This window comes from Dermacentor andersoni, chromosome 3 (assembly GCF_023375885.2).
Source record: "Dermacentor andersoni chromosome 3, qqDerAnde1_hic_scaffold, whole genome shotgun sequence".
Taxonomy (NCBI): domain Eukaryota; kingdom Metazoa; phylum Arthropoda; class Arachnida; order Ixodida; family Ixodidae; genus Dermacentor; species Dermacentor andersoni.
Window position 1 is genome coordinate 197,304,294 of NC_092816.1, and position 26,028 is coordinate 197,330,321.

Consider the following 26,028-nt stretch of genomic DNA (forward strand, 5'->3'; position numbering starts at 1 on the left):
ACCTGCCGTGTTGCGCTGCATTCAGACTTGGCTGCAATAACCAGCTGGCGTACATGGACAAACAAACGACGTCTTCTGGCGCGCCACAGCCTATTCAAAACCCATCACTCCCCACACACGAACGTCGCTGCTGCTGCCGCAATCTATAAACAACGGACGCAAGCTCTTAAATCTTATCGTTGGTTGGTGGGCGTGCACGGTACAGTTCACTTTGGCAGCTGTGGCAGCGGCTAACGGACGCAGGCAGACAGCGCACGTTTATTTCTAAGTTGTCCACCAGCACTTTGACGTCCCAAGGCAAGACCTGCCCTGTTGCGCTGCATTCAGACTTGGCTGAAATAACCGGCTGGCGTACATTGACAGACTAACGATGCCTTCTGGCAAGCCACAGTCCGTTTCTGGAAGTCGAAACGCATCACTCCCCGCGCACGAACGTGGCTGCTGCTCCCGCCATCTGTAAACAACGGACGCAAGCTCTTATATTTTATCGTTGGTGGCTGGTGGACGTGGAACAGTACACTTTCGCAGCTGCGGCAGCGGGTCACGCACGCAGGCTGACAGCGCCCGTCTGCTTTTCAGTTGGCCACCAGCACTTCGACGTTCCAAGGGAAGACCTCCCGTGTTGCCCTGCATTCACGTTCGGCTGCAATAACCGGCTGGCGTACATCGACAGACTAACGACGTCTTCCGTCGCACCACAGCCCATTTCTAGAATTTTAAACCCATCACTTCGCGCGCGCGAACGTCGGTGTGGCTCCCGCCATCTGTAAACAACGGACGCAAGCTCGTAAATCTTATCGTTGGTGGCTGGTGGGCATGGAAAAGTTTACTTTGGGTGCTGCGACAGCGGCTAACGGACGCAGGCAGACTGCGTGCGTCTTTTTGAGTTGGCTGCTAGCACTTCGACGTTCGAAGGAAAGACCTGCCGTGTTGCCCTGCATTCACGCTAGGCTGCAAAAATAGGCTGGCGTACATCGACAGACTAACGACGTCTTCTGGCGCACCACGGCCCATTTCTAGAATTCGAAATCCATCACTTCCCGCGCGCGAACGTCGCTGCTGCTCCCGCAATCTGTAAACAACGGACGCAAGGTCCTGTATCTTATCGTTGGTGGCTGGTGGGCGGGGAACAGTACACTTTCGCAGCTGCGGCAGTGGCTCACGGACGCAGGCTGATAGCGCGCGTCTGTTTTTATGTTGGCGACCAGCACTTCGACGTTCCAAGGCAGGACCTGCCGTGTTGCCCTGCCTTCAGGCTAGGCTGCAATAACCAGCTGGCGTACATCGACAGACTCAAAACGTCTTCTGGCGCGCCACAGCCCAATTCTGGAATTCAAAACCCATCACTTCCCGCGCAAGAACGTCGCTGCTGCTCCCGCCATCTGTAAACAACGGACGCAAGCTCTTAAATCTTATCGCTGGTGGCTGGTGGGCGTGGAACTGTTCACTTTGGCAGCTGCGGCAGCGTCTCACGGCCGCGGGCTCACACCGCGCGTCTGTTTTTCAGGTTGGTTGCACTTTTTTTGCCAACTTCTATGCAATGTCGACAAGGTCGATCCAAGTAAGTCGCGAAGCTTCGGGCGAAAAGCGGTTCCATATAAATTGTCACCTACATCAGCCAGGGAGGTTATGGGAGCAGCGATCGAAGCGCAACTATGTTTGTAGGCAACAAACATTCGGAAAGAAAAACGCGTGTTTTAATTCAAATGAGACAGATTCATTCAACGAAAATAAAATTCCTGGTCACTTTTATGTATTCGTGACGAGTTAAGAATGTACAAGTTTAATTAATTTTATTAATATGAGTAAATACACTTCTTTTCAACACACATCGTTACAGGGGGCGTTGACGCCGCTATCACTCGCAATTCAATGCACCTCTCGAAATGTGCAGAAAGGCGCGCTGGTAAAGTTGACCTGTTGAAATATGCCCCCTCCCCCCCTCACACATTGTACTTGTTGCTTGTCGAAGTTTGTCTGAATTTTGTGACACGGGTAGCTTGATCGTTTGTTAAGGTGTTCAGTCAAAAGTAGTTAGTTACGACTTCCAGATAATTGTGTAGTTGTTTTCTTTCGATTACGCTGGCCGATGGGCTTGGCATTCAACGATAGGATCAGGATTTACACCTAAAGCTTTTGTCGGCGTCCAAAGAAAGCATGTTCTATGCAGGGGTACGATTTCGACAACCGTATGGCTGGCCTCTTCCTGCATCGCTTTCCGCGCTGAAACCTCGAAACACCCATCAAGCCGAATGGCGGGGCATTTGAATATATAGCTCTCAAGGCAGGCCAGCAAAACAAATTTTGCGGCTTCGAAAACAAGATGACGTCACTTCTGTTTTTAACGGATAGGGCATCACATTATTTTTTTCTTCCGCCGGAAGTGTTCCCTCTACATGCAGATGGCGCTAAGCCCCATGAACCGCCATGTTTTGAACGTATGGGCTCCTATGGAAGCTTTGCTACCAGGCATATACACCTTGATGCCGATGCTACCGCCGCCATAAGCGCTTGTAAGTGCCGCATGTTTGTGTTACATTGTCGTGTGGTCAATTGCTCCAATGCTATAGCTGGGTTTTCCTAACTATATGGCAGACGCACATCCCGATCGTATTAAGTAAGTAGTAAACGCGCTTTCTGAGAAGGCTTCTAGTATTATCAAAGGTTGTCAAGGTCATAAATGAATTAACCACTAAGCTTGGTGCCTTCGAAGGTTGACATTAACGTTCAGATTGGCATGATCGAGGACACCAACTGCGCAATTAAAGTCCAGGTTCGTAAAACGCGTGAGTCTGTCAAATTCATGAATGTGAGATATGAAGAGTTTAAGAAAGATGTTGAGAGCTTTCGGCGGGAGCTAACCCAGGCAAGTACTCAAAACCAAGAGATTGCGAAACAAAACCAAGAGATGACCAGACAATTTGCTGACGCAAAGAGGGAGATAACTGAACTTAAGCAGCACAGAAGGAACATGGACGTGCAAATCCTTGGGCTCCCACGTACTGCAAATGACAATCTAAAAGAGACAGTGGCCACTTGCCTTGGAATGGAGCTTTCTGATGGAGACATTTATGTGGCCTACCGAATCCCACCCAGCAATAAGGATAAACCAAATGTGGTAAGATTCGTAACCGGGACCCCTGCAACAAATTGTCTAAAACTATGAAAACAGGACTAAACACGAGTCACCTGTCTTTGGAGGATACTGATCCAATCTATGTCAATGAACAGCTCTGTTTCGAAAATAACATACTGTTCAGGAAAGCTTGTGAGGCGAAGACAGCGAAAAAAATAAAAGTTTGCTTGGCTATCTCAGGACCGGATTCTGATGCGGAAAGCTGAAAACTCGACCCTTTTACACATTCAGCCTGAAGGTGACCTTGCCACAATTATGTAGGCGCTAGTGTTGAGTTCTCTGTATTTATCGATATACTTAGTGGTTCAGATCTTAAAGAAACTGAAATTTAATATTTCTTTTCTATTTTTACATTCCAATGTGCGAAGTCTGCTTAGAAATTTAAACACTCTGGCCGCCTATACAAGCGCGGCTATAGATGCTGTTTTCGACATTCGAGTGAAGCATAGCTGAAAGCTGGCGAAGCATTCAGTGTGCAGGGTTTCAGGGTGTTATCCTAACCACGGAACTAGTGTGCACGAGGGAGTGGAGGTGCCTTGTTTGAACGGGAGAATATCGTGTGCAATGTCATGGTTGATGCGTCTGTTACTAATGGAACTATAGAATCGCTATGTGTCAAGATTGAAAGACGGCCAGCCATTGGCATTGTGTACCGCCGGCCTGGTTCTTCGATCAAGACGTTTCTGAAGGAATTTGAGTCTGTGCTTGTGAGTGTTTCCTGCATGCACAACAATCATATTGTAGTTGTTGGGGACCTTAATATTGAAGTGCCCTGCGATACCTGGAATGCATACACGCTACTCTTGAAATCTTTTAATTTACATAACGTAATAACTGAGCCTTAAAGTAGCCTTATTGATCATGCCTTTGCAACGTTGACAAAGGTGTATGCTGGTGTGTTTCCTGTGGCGGTAGCCGACCACGTGCCAATTTTTGTTGCAATCAGAATTGAGCCTCTCGATACTAAACCTTCCAGGGTAAGAGTGAATACAAGGCTTGATTACAAGTTACTACAAGACAAAATAAGTCACAGCAATTTTTGTGCTATGTATGATGAGAATGTTAATAAAGAATGTAGTGATTTCATTATCATCATCAGCCCGGCTGCGCCCTCTGTAGGGCAAAGGCCTCTCCTATACTTCTCCAAGTACCCTGGTCAGTGATTTCATAGGCTGTCTTAAAAATACCGTCAAGAACAACAACAGAATTGCCGTCGTAGTTTTAGTAGACAAAAGAAAGGATTTTGATTCCGTTAACAACATATAGTGAAGAAAGCTTCATGACTATGGGTTCAGATGAAAAATTCACCAGCTTCTTTAATGTTATCTTTCGGGCCGACAGCAATGAGTACTGACGGAAGGTGTCGTGTCCTCTACTCAGTCAGTAGTCTCTAGGGTACCAAAAGGCTGTTATTGGAGCCCTTCTTCTTTCACCGTTTGTTAACGATTTTCCCTCCATCTTACTGTACTCTGAAGCTTTAATGTATGCAGACAACACAGCAATAACCTTTGTTGGTGACAGTTTAAATGAGATTGCAGATGACATCAATGAGGAGCTACAAAGAGTTCATTCGTGGCTTAAACGAAACCACCATTAATACAGACAAAACTAAATATACGGTGTTTCACTCCAAAAAGTATCAGTCCGATTTTGGTAGGTTTCATTCATATTAGAAACTGCACTACTCGAGCGAGTAGCTCCATTTATATATTTAGGGGTCATATTTGGTTCAGACATAAACTAGCAACCGCACATAACACCTTGAAATGATTGCACCCTTTAGGGTGTACATTTGTCCCACAACGATGATCGTCATCTGCCTTGTTTGCATTTCCTTTCTTGAAAACTCGGCGCTGGCTACTTTCCTGTCGAGAACGTTGTGTCATGCTGATAACGCCGAAGCTGTTCGTGACTTGGAAGTTCCGCGCTCGCAGCGTTAACAAAAGCAAATGCGGGCAAGACAGATGACTGTTGTCGTTGTGGGACAAACTAAGCCACAAAGGGTGAAATTTTTTTTAAGAGTGAAGTAAGACATGTCGAAGCTATAGCTTACGGTTGCCACGTGCTACTAACAGCCTGCGAATGCTTTGGCACGGAGGTTATGCGTATCCTATATTTCGCCTTTGTGCATAGTTATCTGAGCTATTGCATAGTATCGTGAGGCACTACATACAGAACGCATTGGAAATCTATTAGCCGCTCAGAAAAGAGGGCAATAAAAAGTATTACATTTTCAAACAGAACGAATACCACAAAATATCTGTTCCAAATGATGTGTGTACTTCCGCTGGACTGTGTTCACGTATTAAATGTTGCTGGCATAATACACAGATTGATGAACCTCTCCAGTAGGACACTTTTACGTTACTTGCACGCACGCTGTACAAGAGCTGAAGCGAACTACTTTAATTTACCGGGCGCCAGAAATGCCTACGGTTGAAGGTCATACCGATTGATGTGAAAGCAGCACACATATTTTTTCGCGGCCATGGGGCGTTTCATGTTCAGAGGATAGGTGTTATAAGTGGACAAATGGTCAACTGGTTTGCCGTCATCCTCTGGGTAATTGAATAATGTGCTTTGTAATATCTGTATTTAGTTTTTCTTTGCTTTTATCACTGTTGAAACCGCTTGCCGAATTATGTAGGTACGCCGAACAATTGGTCCCTTTATAGCCAGCCAAGCTGTGGTACCAAATAAGTTTTGCAAAACTTTCTGTAATATGAAGATCAAAGTGTCAATAAAAAAAAAAGTGGTCATCGCTCCAAGTATGCAGGGCACAGTTGGAAGACACGTGTAGCGGTCTCAAAAGGCGCCTCTTTCGAAACCTGTTAGATGCGGAGGAGACTCTAGCCGCTCAGGGCCACAGGACTCATAGACTAGTAAGGGATTCTAAAGTCGATACCTTCCTCGACGCCATACGTTATCGTTACTTTGAGAAGGCCGAAGAGAGAGAGATGAAGAGGAAAGGCAGAGAGGTTAACCAGATATCAGTCTCCGGTTTGCTACCCTACACTGGGGATGAGAGATAGGGGATAGAAAGATGACAGAGAGGAAAACGTAAAAAAAAAAACACGCAGACATGGAGACAGACACACACACACAAAAGGCGTTCCAGTTAAAGACGTTCGCGAAGGCCTGTAGATCGCTCAAAGCACAATAGCGCTTGCACGGCCTTCTGTGAAGTTAGGTCTCTTCGGTGGTGTAGAATTCTTTTTTCGGATAGCGGTTGGTCGTCCAGTTGCTCAAGTTCGTGGCGAAGGCATTCTCTCTGTGTACTGTACTGCGGGCAAGCGCACATATCAATTGATTCTTCATGGCCGCAGTGGTCACACGTTGCGGTGTCGGTCATCCCTATGCGGAATGCATAGGCTTTGGTAAAGGCAACGCCCAACCACAGTCGATACAAGAGGGTGGCGTCTCCACGGCGAAGCTGTGATGGCGCTCCGAGACTTAATGTCGGATCAAGGGAGTACAGTCGACTATTCCTTAAATGTGTCTCATTCCATTGCGACGTGGTGCACTGCCGAGCAAGCAGGCGGAGCTTCCGTGCTGCGTCAGTTCTACAAAGTGGAATTGGTACGTGGTGCTCTTCAATATGGGCTGAGTGGGCAGCTTGATCGGCCCGTTCATTGCCATTAATCCCGCAGTGGCTTGGAAGCCATTGGATGGTTATTTCACGGCCTGAATCACTCATATGGTGTAACGTCTCTGTAATGTGAAATATTAGCTGCTCGTGTGGTCCGCGTCGCAAAGGTGGCAGTAGAGACTGCAGTGCTGCCATCGAATCGCAGAATACCGTCCAATTCTGTGGCTGTTCATTACCAATGTATTGAAGGGCAGTAATGAGCGCTGCGAGCTCTGCTGCCGTCGACGTTGTCGCGTGAGTCGTCTTAAATTTGATTGTTGTGGCTGTCGCTGGTATCACGATTGCCGCCGTGGAGCTGTTTGGCAAGACACATCCATCAGCGTAGATATGTGCAGAGTCACGGTAGCTCTCTTACAAAAATAGTAGTCTGAGCTTTTTATGGGCTGGTTACGATAAATCAGCTTTTTTCGTGATGCCAGGTATTGTGAGGTTGATCTTTGGCTGAGTAAGGCACCATGGAGGAATCGAAGGTCTCGCAGCCGGAGTGAAACAAGATCGCAGTGATTCATCATGTGCGGTAATCGTTTGGCTGAAAGATGTGCGAGGTCTGTCCGCTGGTAGAGAGGCTAAGCGGTGACGAGGAGTCCTGGTTAAACGGCCCCCTGGCCTCGTCAAGCTGTATGTTTACAGCTTTCTTGCCAGGGCGGCCTTCAACAATGTACTTTGTGCATGTCTTAAATAAATTTGACTTGACTTGACTTATATGGGTCCTGAGCACTTCAATGTCAATGTGAGTCCTGACAAGGTGGTCTCCAGCGATTGCTATCGTAGCCACTGTTGATACACTCCGAGGCAGGCCTAGACAAATCCGGAGCGCTTGAGCCTGAACAGTTTGTATTGTGCGTAGATTCGTTTTACCTGCATTGGTTATTGCTGGCAAGCTGTATCGCAGAAAGCCTGGAAAAAGCACCGTGTACAGTTGTAACATGGTAGTTGTCGACATTCCCAAGTCTTGCCAGTGAAAAACTTGAACAGGCGGCAGATGCCTATCAACCGCTTTTTCACGTATGATACGTGAGGGCTCCATGGCAAGTCCCTGTCGATTATGACGCCTAGAAACTTGTGCGATCGAACACGTGGTATTATTTAGCCATGTATCATTACGCTGTAGTTTGTCATGGATTTGGCGTAAATGCCACTAGTGCGCATTTCTCGGAGGAAATTTCCAGGCCTCGATTACGGAGGTAGATATCAGTTAGGGTGGCGACTCTCTGAATTCTCGCTCGCAACTGTAGGCATGTTACTGCTGACGTGCATATGCAGATGTCATCCGCGTACATTGATAATGTGACTGTGCTTGGCACGTGCTCAAGGAGAGCAATTAGTGTTAGATTAAATAACACAGGGCTAATTACACCGCCTTGGGGGACGCCGCAGCAGCTATAATGTAAAGAAGCATGGCCTTCCTCGGTGCTTACAAAAAAGGATCGCATAGAGAGATAGCTCCGTATCTATTGAAACCTCCGACCACCCACTCCTACGTCTGCGAGAGCAGAGAGGATGGCTTTATGCGTAACGTTATCATACGTCCCTTTGACGTCGAGGAAGAAAGAAGCGCAGAGACACTTACGGCATTTCTCATGCTGACTGTAGGTGAGCAGGTCGACGACGTTATCGATCGATGATCGATCACGTCGAAAGCCCGCCATGGCATCCGGGTAGCTGTTGTGGTACTTCAAGTACCACTCCAGGCGTCCTATGACCATCCTCTCCATTACCTTGCCAACACAGGTTGACAAAGCGATCAGGCGATAGGACAAGCGTTTCAAAGGCGACTTGCCAGGCTTCAGCAGTGGAACAAGGCGACTTGTCTTCCAGCTTGTTGGTAGCACACCATATCTCCAAGATTCATTGTACAGCTCAAGGAGAGCACCTCTCGCTCGCTCACCCAGATGACACAGAGCTCGGTAGGAAATCCCATCAGGTCCTGGCGCCGATGCACGGCCACACAAAGCTAATGCTGCCTTAAGTTCTTAGATTGTGAAGGGTAGATCCATGCGGAGATCACGTGGTGCCGGACAACTGTTCGAAGGCGTTGGAATGTTGGGAGCTGTAAGTTGGCCGGAAAATCTGGCGCCGAAATCCTCTGCCACGTCAATCTCCGATCTCTTTTGAGAGAGGGCAAGAGCCTTGAATGGGAACCGCAGTACGGGGAGTGTCCGGTGACCGCGCACCGTTCTCCATAGTTGAGATAAAGGCTTGCGCGGATCTAGCGACTCACAGAAGGCAGTCCAACGTTGCGATTCGAGCTCGTCGAACTGGAGCTGGATCTTCTTTTGCGTGCGTCTGGCGGTCCGTAAATTGTACGCTGTCTTCGTACGTCGGTATCTTCGTTCAGCACGTCTTCGGATTGCTCGAAGTCGTCCTAGTTCCACATCAAATTCCGTCAGTTTCGAAGAGCATGTGAGAGTGCGCATAGTGTCTAGCCCCGCGCTCTTGATTGCCTCTTCCAAGTCGAAAGATGGATTGGTGTCGCAGTGTTCTTCCATCACAGACTGAAATTTAGACCAGTCCACTCTTTGGATCGTATCTCGTATTTTGGAAGGGCACAATCCTCTCATCTTGACGTACGTGGGGATATGGTCACTTCCGTGCGTCTCTATGTCCGCAAAACCACCAGCACGCCTGACAAGGTTTCGTGACACAAAAACCAAGTCAAGACAGCTGCTGTATGTGGGGCCACGTAGAAACGTATGGCTTCCATCATTCAGCAGCCAAAGTTCATTAATGGAGGCGAAAGATACCAGAGCTCTGCCTCTCGCGTTGACCTTCGAACTTCCCCAGAGTGTATGATGGGCGTTGAAATCTTCAGTGATGACGCAAGGATCGGGAGTTGAGGAGAGAATGCTTCGTAGTCTTTTGTGACCAAATCGACTTGACGGAGATAGGTAGGCGCCCACGAAAGTGAAGGTAAAATTCTTTTTCCTTATTATTAGGCATACATATTGACTATCGTCGTTAGGTGGCACAGGCTGATGAATGTAAGTGAGGTCACGGCGGATATACACCAAAACCTTACTGTTTTCACCAACAGTTGGCGACATAAACGATTCATATCCAGAAAGCGTGATCGGGTTCGATAAGTTCGGTTCGCAAATGACGATAATCGGAAACATATTGGCGTACACGAAGCGACAGAAATTCGAAATGCGCGCTCTGAGTCCGCGTGCATTCCACTGAAAAATAGCTGCTTGTCGGACCTCATCTCTGAAGGACAGTGGCTGGGAAGCCATGATCTACTCAAGGGTTGCCAGCACTGGACTCAGTGCGTCCAGTACTTGAAGCGCACTTCTGGCAGACGGTGTGTGGATGTTGCTTAACAACACGCGAACGGCATTCATTAAAGGCCAAATAAGCGCTACCACTTGCTCATCTGTTTTCCGCGACTCCTCGGATATAGCACCTTGCTAGACTGGGGGCGGCTTCTTCTGCGGCTCTTCTGCCGGTCATGTACGCGAAAGTGGCGGCCATTCCTTTGTAGAGAGAGATCTGGCAGTTTTCTCCCTTCTGACATCGGGGTTTGTAGTGCTGGAGACTTCCGCTGATGGTGCTGCGTGACTAGTTAACTTTTCTTGAAAAATTGATATTCTCCGTCGTGAAGTCCTTCGATGGTGACGTTGCCTTCGCCGCACTTTCACCGCGGCCTCTTTGTGGGTAGAGCTGTCTCTCACCATTTGCTTAAGAATGGTGATCTCTTTTTTGATCTGGGGACAGTGTTTGGAAGAGGCGCATGGATCACCCTGACAGTTAGGACACTTCAAAGTGGTAGCGCTGCAGTTGTCTTCAGAGTGGAGTTCGGCACATCGAGGGCACACGGCGGAATTTCTGCAAACACCCTTCACATGGCCAATATTCTGACAATTGAAGCATTGCATTGGTCTTGGAATAAATGGTCGAACCTGGTGGTGAAAGTGGCCAACCTTCACGTAGGATGGAAGACAGTCACCTTTGAACGTCATCCCCACACAACGTGTATTACCGAGGCGACCAACATGCACAATGACGTTGTGTTCATTTGCTGGTTTTATGAGAACTGGGAGGTCTGCGTTGGGTATTTCATTGTCAATCTCATAGGTGACTCCTGTTATCGTGGCATCATTCACTGGCACGATTGAGCGGACCTTGATGTTAACCAGCTGCTTTACATGTTATAGTATGTTCAGCGCGCTCGGGTTCATAACATCGATTGCCAGGATGTTTCGCCTAGTGTTTATCCTGACATCCTTGACCTCGTTCGGCACGGTGTTTTCTAGCTAGACGGAGAATGCTTGTCTGTTTAGGACGCGTAGGTTGTCAGTAGTGTTCTGTGGCACAAACAGGATGGAGTGAGGCCATCGTTGAGGTGCTGTTTTCACGGTGTTCCAGCTGGACGCCGAAGATGAGTTGATAATTCTTCGTTTGGCCTTGCGGTACTGGACAAGTCGAAAGCTGTCTTCCGAGGACTCGTCACCTGATGCGGAGTACAGCTCTGTGTCCTCGCTATCACTCGACGTACTTCCTCGCTTCCTCGAACCGATGTCCACGGGTGAACGAGAACCGGGAGGACCCTCGGGGTGTTGTGAATCCATCACTGCGATGTAGGGGGCGGTAGACCCCACAAGTGCAGTGGGAAGTCCAGAAAAGCACAGAGACGGCCGAGATGTGTTCCAAAAGAGAAGCACTTCGTCTTCCTCCGAGAAGGCCGAAAGCATCCAACAAGCCGAATAGGCCGCCGTCGCCAACGAGAAACTGGATGCGGAATTTAGCGGAGCAGAAATTCGGATATGCCTGTTCGAATGAAACATCCTATCGGCGCCCGGCCCCGACCACGTTACCAACAAGAGACGACGAGTCAATCTCCCGACTCGCGACCTACGGCAACGAGTGCTGGCGAGGGGGCTCCCTTCCCGATGCGTGGCAACGGGCCCGCGTTATCGTGATTCCTAAACCAGGCGAGCAAAAGAGTACGCATTTGGGTTGGTTGGTTCATGAGTACGAGCAACACAAAACAGCGCTAAACAACAGGACGAGTGAAGGGACACAGACAACAGCGCTGACTAAGAACCCGGTTCTTAGTCAGAGCTGTTGTCGGTGTCCCTTCACTGGTCCTGTTGTTTAGCGCTGTTTTTTATTACTCGCAGGTGAGCAAGTTACGCTCCATAACCGAAGACCGATTTCGCCCAAGTCTTGCGTCGGCAAAGTCATGCAACACGCAGTTCTCACACGCGTGACCGACTTTCTCGAAGACCGCGACGCGTTCCCGCACACCATGCTGGGATTCCACCCCAATCTCTCCGCTCATGACGTATTGCTTCAGCTGAAACACCAGACAGTAGGCGGCCCTACCAGCTCCACTAAGGCGATTCTCGGCCTAGATAATAAAGACGGCCTTTGACTACGTTAGACGCGAAGCGATCTTCAAAACAGTAAAAACACTAGGACTAGGCCGAAGAACGTGCAATTACGTTAGAAATTTCCTTGTGGACAACCGCGCACGCGTCGTCGTCGGCGACGAGGAATCGCCGGAATTTGAGACGGGTCTGTCGGGTACGCCCTAGGCTCAGTCATATCACCACTACTCTTTAATTTAGTTCTGATCGGTCTACAAATTAACAGAAGTAGAAGGATTGTATCACAGTCTCTACGCGGATGTCATCCCCCTCTGGGTTCCTGGGGAGGATGTGACGGTCACGTCGAGCGAATGCTACAGGCGGGAGTAGATGCGGTCCAGGAGTACTCGCGAGGAACGGGTCTCCAATGCTCGGGACCAAGTCCGAACTCCTAAGAGGAAGCTTTAGCTCGTGCGCCACTCCAACGCGGCCAATTCGAATACATGTACAACGCAAAAACGTTTTTTTTTTTTTAAATAACCCCTGGACCTACTTTAATCAAATTGGTTCCATTTGAGAGAGAAATTTAAATTCTAGTGACTGTTGGAAGCGGAATTTCGATTTAGGTGCTGGATTTTGTTAAGATTTTTAACAGATGCACGAGCTCGAAAAAATTGATGCGCAAAGTTTATAAATCAATAGCTATGCATCAACAACAGATATCGCGGTACTGTAAACGGCATCGACTATATCGTTCAAAGCGGACAAATTCCATATGTCAATTTGTATATTGCGTGAATTGTTACGTTATGTACAAGGGTTCTGCAAAAGCTGCATTTCCATATTACTGATTCTTTAGATTGATGTGTAACACATCTATTTTGTCCACTTTAGATGTACTATCATGTGAAAATCACAGAATTTCGCTATAGTTTTTCCTTTCTGAATTAGAGTTGTAAACTTGATAGTCTTGCTTTCTGAAAATTCTTTATTTTTGCTAATTTTTTATAAATATTTACGACCGAAACTTAAAATTCGGAACCAACAATTACTAGTTTTTAAGTGTTTCTTTTAAAAGCAAAACCTCACCAAATTTTGTGAAGTAGTGGCCGAGAGAAACGAATTATGCTTTCACGTGTATTCAGGTAGCAGCACCCGAACTAAAGCTTCCTCTTAATCTACAAACCCACGAGCAAAGATCGCAAGGCCCTGCGCGACAAGGAACGGGAATACTCCAAAATACGCATTACATCGCTAGACGGCACTCCCATACCCCACGTAGACAAAATTGTAATCTTGGGGTTACATTAGCAGGCAAGTGGCCATAACGGAGAGTCGGTGCGAAGACTCCGACATGATCCGACTCTTGCGTCGCATCACCAATGAACGCAACGGTATGCGCGAACACTGCGCTATCCGTCGCTTGCAGGCGCACACGATAAGCAGGATAAGGTAAGTTGCCCCCTACCTGAAGTGGATAAGGTCGGAGAAAAAACAAGGTTGACTGCACGATACGAAAGGCTTGCAAGAGAGCGGTCGCCATTGCACGTAACGTGAGCCCCGACAGGTTTCTAAAGCTCGGTATTCACAAATCCGTCGACAAATTAATGCGACATGCTTTGGGAACGTGCCAGTAACAACGGTACTGAAACCGCCACCGTTCTAGACGCGTCAGTAACCGCGGCCGTTACAGGAAGCCTCGAGCTCGCTCCATACCGACGCCGCCCTTGCTGCGGGGGCATCCTGCAGCGGGCGTCATAAGTTGCAGTCATAAGCCGGCATGACTAGAGTTTCTTCTGGCGTTTAGGCAGCCGAAGAACCCAGAGCGATGTGTTCGCGCGTGTTTGAGCCTACAATCAGGTTCGGATATCCATTTTATATTACGGAAAGTTTATTGCAGGAACGCGCCCTTGTAATCTTCTCCCTCTAATTCTAAGCTGTGTTTTATCAGTGGTGAGCAGTTAAAGAACAGACGGAATGATCGTAACAACATGGTATGCCGATTCTCTTACAGAATAGGTTCTGCTGTTTAGTTTGACAAGTGTTTAAATTTATTTCTGTAGATACAATGCATGACTACGTGGTTTGTTGGCGGCAGCTTCTGCCCACGAATAAATTGTTTTGGTTTGTAATAATGGTGCACCATACAGCGTGGATCCCACTTCTCGAATGAGCAGCCAGCTATGGACTGCGCGAGAGTATGAAGCAGCGGTAACTTCTGTGTTATAGTTACGTTTGTTGTACATAGTTCATGGCCTGAGCTAGATATATATAGCTTCCATATATATCCCTCTATACAGCTCATCACCACGCGGGGTCGTATTGTGGCTTTAGCCTGTGTATTCGTAGCTTTTTTTTTTTTTTTTTCGCCGAAAGATGACTGGCTACCCGACATAAACGTACGTGATTCATAATTTCCAAGCAGCAAGAAAAAAATATTTTTCGGCCTTGTTCGTCCCGTCTCCTATGACGTACTTACCCATTTCATGGATATTGTATACCATTAGCGATCGCAAATAGCAGTCGCCTCCTTCTTATGCGATCTGTTATGGTGGATAGCGCTGCTTTCCAGGGGAAACAAAAAAGTTCATAAGCCATTCTATGAAGGTAGATTACCAGCGAAGCTGTGTAATCGATGCAGAATTATGAACAAAGGTACCAACACATTTATTGTCTTGATCGGGCCTCTTCGTGACGAAATGTACTCACAGATGTTTATGTTTATACATCAGCGTTCATTCGTGTTATACACGCGTTATATACATGCGTTATATACATGCGTTATATGCATTCGTTATATACATTCGTTATATATATATTCATATTTTCAGTTCGCGATATACTGAGGCAAACAATTTGACACCGAAATCAACGCACCGACTGGCAGTCGGCCAGTGCCGCCAGCGGCTTCGCAGAGGGAAGGGCAATATGGGAACGCTGGCGTGGTGAAGCGTAACGGAGCCATCTGTGGAAAAAGGCGACGACGACGAACGCGCGAGCAGTGGCACGAGCCATTGCTGATCATGATATTTTTTGCTCACGCAGATTTCCTGACGGACGTGACAAATGTGCGCAACCCTAGCCAGAAGCAGCTTCGCTGTAAAAAAAGCAATGTCGCAGCACAAGGCTTATGTGCGTGACGCTGGTTTACCAACCACAGATATCAGTATGTGGAGGCACACCATCGGCCTCATAGAAGAGACTTACATAGACATAACACAACTATTTCATGTCTAGTATAGCTTTAAATGCGCGAGCACTATACCAGTGATCGCCGTCGTTACATAGTGGCTATGGCGCTACTCTACTAAACATGAGATCGCGGGATCAATTCCCGGAGACCCAATTCCGATGGGGGCGAAATGAAGAAACGTTCGTTTACCGGGATTTGGGTGCACGTTAAAGAACCTCCAGTGGTCAAGATTATTCTGTAGTCCGCCACAATGGCTTTCCTGATAATCATATCATGGTTTCGGCACGTAAAATAGCATAATCTTTTATTCCGATGGCTGATGCAACTATTCTATAACAAATGGCACTTGGACGCTTTGGGATTGCGTTGGGTTGGCCGTACGCGACCATTGGTGTGTTTTAGTAGCTACGCCAAGCTGTCAGGTCGTGACATTTTCCAATTCTCGCTGGGGATTCATCGAGGCCGCTGCCCTCAATCGAGTGAAAACCGATACATCCCAAATAGTCCACAACGCGCACATACACAGCGACTGACGATGGGCGTCGCGTGTTTGCGCATTCTACGAGTTTGCTGCTTTATATCAATGATATCGTGGCAATACCACAAACACCCGATATTGTATTATATGTCGACGATACAAACGTTTATTTTTTCTCCTCTACTAACATCTCTTTTCTACTGCCTCTTATTAACAACTGGTTAAATTTCCTTTCAGTGTGGTTATCAGCTAATCAGCCGAGCCTAGATGTTAAAAAAAACAAAGTTGGTTGATTTTATTCCTATTGAAAAGCCAGTTCAGCTCGCACTTTCATTAATATTTCAATCGCAACCACTTGAAAGGGTTTCCCAGTACAAGTTCTTGGGTGTACTCTTCCATGAATATCTACGGTGGACGCATCAGGTAAGTAAAGTTAAACGTAGCATAGCACCATTAATCGGTATGCTGAATAAGCATCGCACGCTGTTAGCTTCAAAACTTAAGCGTCAGTTGTACTTTTTTACTATTCATTCTAGATTCCACTATTGTCTACTTGTCTGGGGCGTCACTTCTAAAGCTAACTTGGAAACTCTATTCCGAATGCAGAAAAAGTGTGTTCGTATTATTCATAACCTATCGATGTAGGAACATACCGTTGAGTACTTTCACTAGGACAGTATTTTGAGTGTCAGTAGTCTGTACAAACAAAAGTTATCCGAAAAAACATTTTTAGAATTTATAAGTAATCGTGAGAACTTCTTTCTATATACACTGATACCACAACTAATCACACCTTAGGAGCTGGGAACTTTATTAAGGTAAAAACCAGAACAAACTACGGCAATCAGGTTTTACGGAGGCAGATTCCTAATTTACTCAATGATGAGGATGCTTTATTTGATACCATGCAAGATTCCTCAACCATTTCAATATTCAGAAAAAAATCGAACCTGTATTTTCTCGACAAATGACACCTGTTGTTCTGATAGTTTTTCTTGCTTTTCGAGTGATATGCAATTTAATGCGTTGCAAGACTTTTTGTTTCCATTTGGCTTTGGCCTTTCTCTATCTTTCTGTACCTACTTTATTTCTTCATTTGCATTATTTATACTTATTGTACTGCACTGATCTTTCGTATGTATAATTGTGTCATTCGTATATACACATATATGTGTAAGTATGTATATGTCCGTGTATTATCTGTATATATATATATATATATATATATATATGTATACATCATTATTGCACTGTTTGCTGTGCTCGTGGTGTCTGGAGCCTAGTCAGCTGTGCATAGTTTCCCCTTTTGCTCCGGCGTCATGACAAGCTTGTGTTGTCAAAATCGTAATAAACTTCAACAGAAATTTCCGCACACTGTAGTTACTGCTGCACCCAAAGGCTGCACAGTAGTTCCCCGACGAGCTTGTATGAGCTGATGTGACAGAAATTTCTCCAAGCTATCTCATCTCGAAATCATTCTGCTGCACGTGACGGCAACACATTCATTCAGCGAGGCACAGAGAAGGAAAGGCTCGCGGCGCGCCCTTTCCTCCTCCCCCGTATGAATATGTCTGTACGCGCAGTCTCTTGTAATTTCGGCAAATAAATATAGCCCAGTGGTCCTTGCTATTTTTTCTTCGGCAAGTAAAAATGCTATAGACAGCCGTGGTATTTAATATGTATATGTAATAAATTGGCGCAAGATATGAGGTCTAAAATATCGAGCACTTTTTAACCAAGTTTTAGAAATTTATACTTCAAGCTAGGGATTAAAATGCTCAAACCTGTCAGAATTCGGAGGAACAGCAGCAACGGTATGCATTCTATCCAGATGCACCAAAAAGCTTTGCAGTCACTGGACAGCATTTCCTAATTTGCTAAAGAGCCCGACTTGGTTTGCAAAATACGCAATTCATGATTCTTGGAATGGGTTTGGTGTCCTGTACTCTGGAGTTGAATGCCACAAAATGTCTTTTTCAGGTGTGTCTCGCCACGTACTGTGATGTTTGTGCCCTGGCTCTATACTGGAGGCACTTCAATTAAACTACACTTGAAGCAACAAAAGTGCCAGATGCGCTGCTCGAACGACAGACGGATTACGTTACAAACGGAACAGATAGCGGGACAAGTACTAAAGGTGGACTGATAGCACAGTTGAGAGATACGATGAGCCTAAAGGCAAAATATAGATAGGGCGCCACTTAAAAGCTCTATGCGACTACATCGTTGTTCTGGTGCAGTGATAAAGCTAGGGTCAGCGCGTAGTGGGTGGCAACGCTTGTAAATATAGTTGTCTGTGCAGAGACATGGGCTTAGCAGAATGCCGTCCGGTGGGTTCTCATTCGAGCCGGTTATCACTCGATAAAATGTCATAAAGTGCATTGCGCAAAAAGAACGCGACAGAGAAACATATGCGAGTGGGGCCCATTCTGGGCCCTGAAACTGGGTCATGAAACCCCCATGGGAAAGCTGACTAAGCTCCCAATATCGAACCGTTATAGCCGATATCTCAGTTGACATTAAGAGTTGACAATGAATTGCGCAGACCAGGTAATGCGTAGGGCGGGTAAGCGGTGGTCTATGAGAGTCACTGTGTGTGCCGGAGAAGAGAAGCGTACTCGGGGACGGCAAAGAACTAGGCGGTGAACTTAGGGTAGCTTCACCTAAAATATAGTGTCATCAAACGCAAGACATGGGCAATTGGAGATCGCTGGGAGGGGTTTTTGTCCTGCAGTGGACACAAATAGTTTGGTGATGGTGATGGTGACCCACAATGTAGCCACTGCGTGGCGCAGCGTCGTTTGAGGGCAGTTAGCCGTTAGCCGAGCTAGGCTAGCTTGCAAGCATTTTTGAGCGAGCATTTCCTATTGCAGTGTTGCAAGATGTACTACTGAAAGCGGTGCGATCGAAGGAAGACATTGGTGGAACGCACCTGCAAGCTCCTCCGGCTTAAGGGCTAAGTGCACGGCAACGTCAGCTGGTGTATCCCAAAGTAAAGAGGAATGGCGTCACCAGTGACAGTTTATGCCCTGGCCGCTGGTAGGCCTTACATCTGTGAAAAAAAAGTCAAGTCTGCAGTCATGACAATGGTGTCGTTGATGCGTGAGCGGCTGATCCCATCCCGCTTGTCGTTTGCTATGCGATCGACGAGTGCATGATTTTCTCGGCAGACGCAAGAAGAAACGAGCACGAGTTGTGTTTACTGTTGCGGTGTCTTTGGTTCTGACAGCTGTCATTTTCATCCTCTTTCTTCATGTAGTGGCTTTTTCTTTGTGTGTCTTTGTGCGTGGTTGTTCAACTAAGATAGTGCCAGTAGCGACTCCAGGTTTTTTAAAGCTTTACCCTATCCTTTTCAAGATAAGTGAGCAGGCATGGCATAGCGCAAGGCTATTTCGTTTTGGCAGGATGCAGTTAGGCAAAAATATGGGCTTTAATTTGCACTTTTTTGCCAACTGTTGCATAGCAAGAAATACAGTGCACAAAATAATGTTACAGAGCTGAGTATCTCGCATATGCAGTAAAAATCGCACAATCTAAAGGCACAAAAATACATAATAAAGCTTCTTACAATTTCTAAATAGAAAATTCATGTTCCTTTGCTTTGCATGTGAGAAGCCTACCAAAACAGATCGATTATCGTAACTATTCGTGATTACTTATGCAAAAATGATCAGTAAACAAGACCGGTAGAAAGGATGGAGGCAGCACATTTCGCATACTCAGACACGGAAGAGAGGGAGATGGTCTGGAAAGAAAATGCAGGTAATAGGTCATATGCTTACGCGCAACACAATTCCTGAAACGAATTAGAGCACTTTTTCCGCGTAAAAGAGCTTTGTTTCAGTTTATGTTGGTGCACTGTTATTACATTTGCTTGTGGTACAAAGATATGACACAAAATTTTCACAAGTTCTAATTTTGACCACTGTTGTGCAGAAGTAACAAGTTCGCTAATGCTGCATTCTCATCATTTGTCTCAAAATAATTGTCCGTTCCTTACAGATAAGTTATCATGATCCACGAGTTTCTCGTTCACTTGCAAACGAGGGACTGACCGGTTATACGCCGTTTCAGACTTCAGGGGTGCGATTTTGTAGGAATTCTATTACTTTTTCCATGCCTTTTGCCGCCATCACTGAGCAGCCATTGGTCGAAAATGACCGGGCCGCGCCCATTTTGTCTGTCAATCACGCGACGTCAGGAACCCGCAAAAACTGTAATCGTCATCGTGACGTTGAGGCACTCATTATGCGGAGCAAAAGGCACGGATTTTTGGAACGGCCAGAGGCAGGGTCGTTTCCGAAGGCATGAAAAAAATGGCCGCCCCTCTGATCGCTATGGCCGTGGCTCTTCGCCGTCGCCGACGTGAACAGGGAGAGCCAGACGACGCGTTTGACATGCCGGATGACCATTTTCGACGGCGTTTTCGCCTCTCGAAGGGAACGGTGCGGTTGTTGTGCGAGGAACTGGCGGGGGAACTAGAAGCTGAGCGAGCGACGGGACTGTCGGTGGAGCGAAAAGTGTTGTGTGCGCTGCGCTTCTTTGCTACCGGGAGCTTCCAAGCGTCCGTTGGGAGCGAGGAGACGATCCGTGTGCCGCAGTCGACGGTGAGCGAGTGCGTGCGACGTGTGGCAGAGGCTGTCGTGAACGCAGGGGCCCGCAATAAGTGGGTCCATTTTCCAAAGACAGCCGAGGAAAAGGCAGCCGTGAAGGAGGGTTTCCTTCGGCGCGGCGTTATCCCCGGCGTCATCGGATGCGTAGCCGGCAGCCTCATAGCCATTATCGCACCCAAGGGTGAGCGCAAGGCTGTGTTCATGTGCCGCAAGGGATACTACGCCCTCAACTGCATGTTCGTAAGTAAAACTCACGTTTTCTGCGATCCTTTTTGAAAGTTACGTTGCTCTTGCCAACGGGCACTTTCTCTGACGTTTTACCTCAGATCTGCGACGCGGACATGAAAATCTTGGCCTTGGACCCTATGCGACCGGGGTCGGACCACGACGCTTTTGTCTGGCGGACGACATGGTTGCGCCGGCGGTTCCAAGCGGGGCGCATCGTGAATGCCGGGGAATACCTCCTCGGTGAGAAAAAAACACTTTTTTTGGCGCAGTCACGCTTCAGCAGCGCAGAACGCCGTGTCCGCTCCAACCCAAACTTTTAACCAAACCACAAGAACATCAGTAATTCCGGAGTAAAAAAAGAAAATTAAGACATTGACTGCCACCATTGGCAATGTTCGAAGTGTTAAGTTACAAGCACATTATGTGTCTGCGAGGAGCTGACGAAAGCAACACGTATTAGTGCTTTCTGCACCCAGTGACTGCCAGAAGCAGAAGAAATGAACACACATTACTGCTACTACTGTCATTGATAGCACCAGCAAGTGTTGATTTCTTGTTTGTGGCAGGCATCACGTACACTTGTAAATTGGTTAAGAGTTTGTGTCGGGTATGGACATGCTCAACTCATGCTTTTACTTGGGACTTGCAACCCTGAAGTCTACCTTTGTTGAATGATGCTGTAGCTTTCCTCAGTTGACAACTTGCCTCTCGTCAGCGGAGTACTCAATGTACTATTTCCATCTTTGTGCAGGTGACAGTGGCTACCCCTTGGAGCCGTGGCTCCTTACCCCGGTTCCTGGCCATCCTCCAGTGCACACAGCCGAGGGGCAGTACAACACAGCACATGCCGCCATGCGTTCCGTAGTGGAGAGGTGCATTGGGCTCTTAAAGAGCCGTTTCCGCTGTCTTCAGCGATATCGCACCCTCCTCTACGAGCCGGAACGTGCAGCCAACATTGTCGCGGCATGTGCTGTGTTGCACAACCTTCGCCTTTCTGAAGGCGACGAGTCAGGCGATGACAGTGATGACGACAGCAGCAGCGGCAGTAGTAGTAGTGAGCTTGACAATAACGGCGACCCCATGCCACATAGTCTGCCCCGTAACACAGGCTCTAGAATGCACTACTTGAGAGGGCGGGCTGTGCGCGACAATGTCATTGGCATGTTTGGAACAACCCGTGCGCAGCACATGCGTTATTTGAGGAGCGTGCGGCGGCAGCTGCGACGTCAACAGCAGCGTCAGCATCGTTAGGTGCATGCACACAGTTTTAAGTAATTGCATTGTGCATTTCATGCTGTGAAATTGCAGATACATTTCCCGTGCTAAGTTGTAGTTGATGTCTGCGTAATGCAAAGCATTCATGATTTGTTGAGAAATGTAAAAGTTGTTAAAAAAATTAAATTATGGGGTTTTACGTGCCAAAACCACTTTCCGATTATGAGGCACGCCGTAGTGGAGGGCTCCGGAAATTTCGACCACCTGGGGTTCTTTGACGTGCACCTAAATCTAAGTACACGGGTGTTTTCGAAATGCGGCCGGGATTCAATCCCTCGTGCTCAGCAGCCTAACACCATAGCCACTGAGCAATCACGGTGGGTACATAAAAGTTGTGTAGTGAAGGGTTATGTAAAGCCTGCACTTATAGTAAGTAAAACAGTATCGTTAGAGGTGACATATGAGATTGAAAGCAAGCTAAAAATAAGTGCATATTCAAAGTGTCTGCCACAATTTGCTTGTTGCTGCTGTCGTCATCTAGATGCATGTAGCTTGATTCTTACTCGTATCCCCTTACGCATTGATGGACATAAGCGCCTGTCTCCTCACTTCCTACTAGCACAGAGAAGCTCACAGAAGCCAAGATGTACAGTGCACGTCACACCTTCCGCTCCATGGAACGTGCTGTTGCACGCGCAGCTTCTAGGTCCTCCACCATTTTGTCTCGCAACAACGGCAAAGTTCCTTTCGAGTGACGAAAATGCCGTCCAACTGGTCATCCGACATGTCAAACGCTGTGGCTCCCGCGAAGTGTGTGCACGCACGAGCATTGATAGATTTTAACAAAGTGACCTCACTTGTATATAGCAGAACTCAGCAATGTTAATCAGTAATATTTGTACAGTGCAAGCTAGTACTAGAAATGTAGTTGCGATGTGTAAATAAAAGCACTAGAGGAAAACTGCACCTTTCTGTATTTCAGTCTTCAACATACACTTGTTTATGCACACATCACATGCGACAGTCTCTACATTGAAGAAGTGTGAGAATCATGAGTACTCAGTAGTAGAGACATTATGCAACATATCACAGACACGTTGGAATAAATATCGGATCACATTGTTCTTGCATCATAATGTATCACAGGTAACGGCATGCATCGTTTAAGAAAACTGTTGTACACTGCACAAGTACACAGTAATAACAACTGGCTTAAACTGCACCAGAAACAGAAATGAGCAGGTGCTTAAATCACATGCCAACCGAATATTTATCACAGCGAAATGTATAGGTACATCACTACATGTGAAAGGAACATGCTGTTGTGGTGCTCAAACTGAAAGAGCCATAGCACCATATTATGATATTCAGTAAGACAAACTGCATAAATATTACACACAAATTGCACCACAAGGGCTAAAATGCAATGTATCACAACCTGAAAGATTACTGAATGACAACAAATTGTTTGATAATGAGACAGATGTGCAAGAAAAGAGACATTCCAGCTCAGTACGTAGTGACACAAACAAATATGCATATGCAACAAACAAAAAATAAACATAACAAATGAAAAGAAGGAGCATAGGCAAGGAATTTTCATAACTTTTTCCTTTTTTGCTGTGTATATTGACAGGTTGCTTTCGACATTATAGTAAGGCCTGAAAATTTCACCATTCGATGACAAGGATTAAATTGTAGAACACTTGCAGTGTGGCGTCGTGCTTAAAATGACATGACAATAACTAGGCACCTCAAAATTGCAGTGCCACAGTCGGAATGCCCGCACACACCAGGCCTACAGGCACTTTTGCAGGTGAGCCTGATGGTGTGCACGCTCTTATGGCTGAAGTAAACCTTGAAGAAAAAATTCATGCTGCAACGGCTATGCTACTTATGGTTGCATTAAAGGGTGACTTCAGCAATTATTTATTTGCAAACTAGCAATATTTGCCCTTCATATCATTAATACATCAGCAAATTTTAAGATAAGTTACAAATTCCTTGGCTATGCTACCTTTGCATCCTTTAATTATGTGGGGCCTGAGAGGGGGGAGGGGCTTGGCTGCCACCATGCCCCAGTGCAGCCAGCAGCAGCTGAAGCAGGCGCTCGTTGGTCTCGTGCGACCGACGCGCCACTTCGAGGCGTTGCCGCTGCACTTCGAGGCGCTGAGACTCCACTTCCCGCATTGCCGCCACCTCCTCCCCGAGGTGCCGCAGGCTCTCCATGAGGGCCTCGTGGTGCTGCCGCAGGCTCTGCAGGTGGGCCTCGTGGTGCTGTTAGCAAAGATGTGTAATTAGTTTAATTACAGAAGCTCAGTAACAGGGCCTTTGTGTGTTGCATTCATCCCCATTTGCAGGCTATTGTCTTGTCATTGTATATTCAAACACTGGAAATATCTTTCTGGCCCATCAAACTTGTGCCGTCGCATTCCATTAAGATGTGTTACACTGCTATATCTGCTTCCTTGAATTCAACGCCACTTTTTTCTTTTTGCCCCATAATTTCGTAGATATTTACACATGTTATATCACGCGAATGTGTACAAGATATCACCACAGGACTACACGTATACATTATGCTTGTTCACTGATTAATATAATTTTTAGAGAGGTCATATGCTCATCAATTTCATACGCAGAAAAATATACATCTGTGGCCTTGCACATACCTGCCGGTTTTGCTCCAGCAGTTGTTGGCGGAAGCGAGTGTCCTCTTGAACTCTGGCTTCCTCCAACTGGCTCTGGCGAACGTATGCGGCAGTAGCCGTCATCACAGCACCATCAAGTTCCTGCTGCCTGGGCTGTCTACGGGGTGCCCGTGGCTCTCGAGGGGTAGGCTGCGGCACCTGGGGGGTAGGCTGTGGCACCTGCGGGGTTGGTTGCGGCACCCAACGTTACTAGACTAGCTTCAGTTGTAAAACTCCCCGCCCGCGCGCTTACAGCCGCTGTCGCCACTTCTGTGACAGCCGCCAGAGGGCGACGCTGTTCCATCGGGCTCCATTGCAGACGCCTCGTCACAGCCTTGAGCTCGTGCGGACGGGCAGTTTGCGCGTGTTTCACGCTCGCTGGCGTCCTTCCTTGTCCGAATTAGTGATACCACGAGAAAGCGGTATCCACCTACAGCAATAAGATTTATCGCGCCAGTTCGTTAATATTGAAAGAAGGGTAAACTGCACGAAAAGAAGAAACGCATACAGCGAAGCGCAGAAGCTGCGTTTCTAAATTATACGAGGAAAATGCCAGCAAACTTGAGAGTAGAAAAAATCAAGAGGCAGACATAGACAAAGAGACAGGAAGGTGGCTTGTCATCACCTTCCTGGTCACCACCAGCCACCTTCCTGTCTCTTTGTCTATGTCTGCCGCTTGATTTTTTCTACTCTCAAGTTTGCTGGCATTTTCCTAGTATAACCATGTACCAACTAGCCCAACAAGCCACTCTCATGAGCGTTTCTAAATGTCGTGTGTTTCTTCGTGTCGTCTTAACGTTTCGCGCAGTTTAGGCTCATAAGCCAGAATATCTGGCCAAAGTGCGTGATTGTAGGATGATCTTCATCCCCACCGAAGCTTCTCACCAAGCCAAAGAAGCGCTACAAAAAGCAAGATGAGGTCGGTCTTTCTACACACAAGCCACACAAAGAAAAGAAAAAAAAGGAAGTCGGATTTTTCATTCCGTGAAGATGCTTAATCAGCGAAACTGAAACGTGCGGCCCCTGTGTTTATCACTTGGTTTTAATCCGGAGGGTTCATTAAAGTATTTCTCAGTTATGAGGTTACACACAATCGGCTGCGACGGAGAGAACGACGTCACTGACGGTATGCCCGCAGTCCGCAGTTGTTGCTTGCGTTCGATGTCTCGAGTTTGCTCGGCGGCTGGTTAGCAGCCTTCGCCTGCGATTTGCCGCTTGTAATTCTTCGAAATTAAATTTCTTCAAAGTTAAATCTTTCCGTTACGTAAGACCATGACTGGCTCATACCCCCGTAAACGGGGCCTCCCCATTACGACGACAGAAGTGAAGTGAAATTCTACGCTGGAAAGATGAACGCCACGCAGCCAGCTGTGGAAGACGACGAGGAACGCGGGTGCAGTGGCACGAGCGCGTGCCGTTGATTTCGCAGTGTTCCCGGTCGGCACGAGGAATCGCTCTGTTTCACGCCGAGCGAAGCGTCGCATTGCTGGGAGCAATGAAAAAGTGGTGCGCCGAAC

General features: G+C 47.0%; 3 protein-coding genes across 4 annotated transcripts in view; 2 read left to right on the top strand and 1 right to left on the bottom strand.

The window, feature by feature from the left end:
- Positions 1-1,129: 1,129 nt before the first annotated feature.
- Positions 1,130-26,028, top strand: part of LOC126524377 (3 beta-hydroxysteroid dehydrogenase type 7-like) — a 100,267-nt gene continuing 75,368 nt past the window's right edge. For both annotated transcript variants that reach the window (XM_050172709.3, XM_055067278.2), the window contains exon 1: positions 1,130-1,507. The gene's annotated coding sequence lies outside the window, so the exon portion shown is untranslated. The remainder of the gene's footprint in view (positions 1,508-26,028) is intronic.
- LOC140216602 (putative nuclease HARBI1) lies at positions 18,681-22,749 on the top strand. Its single transcript, XM_072286977.1, has 4 exons — positions 18,681-20,618; positions 20,705-20,846; positions 21,358-21,746; positions 22,726-22,749. The coding sequence occupies exons 1-4, from the start codon at positions 20,073-20,075 to the stop codon at positions 22,747-22,749; spliced, it is 1,101 nt and encodes a 366-aa protein (XP_072143078.1). The 5' UTR covers positions 18,681-20,072.
- On the bottom strand, positions 22,779-24,704 carry LOC140216809 (uncharacterized). The gene is made up of 2 exons (XM_072287373.1): positions 24,494-24,704; positions 22,779-24,098 (listed from the first exon to the last, which is right to left on the bottom strand). The coding sequence occupies exons 1-2, from the start codon at positions 24,593-24,595 to the stop codon at positions 23,850-23,852; spliced, it is 351 nt and encodes a 116-aa protein (XP_072143474.1). The 5' UTR covers positions 24,596-24,704; the 3' UTR covers positions 22,779-23,849.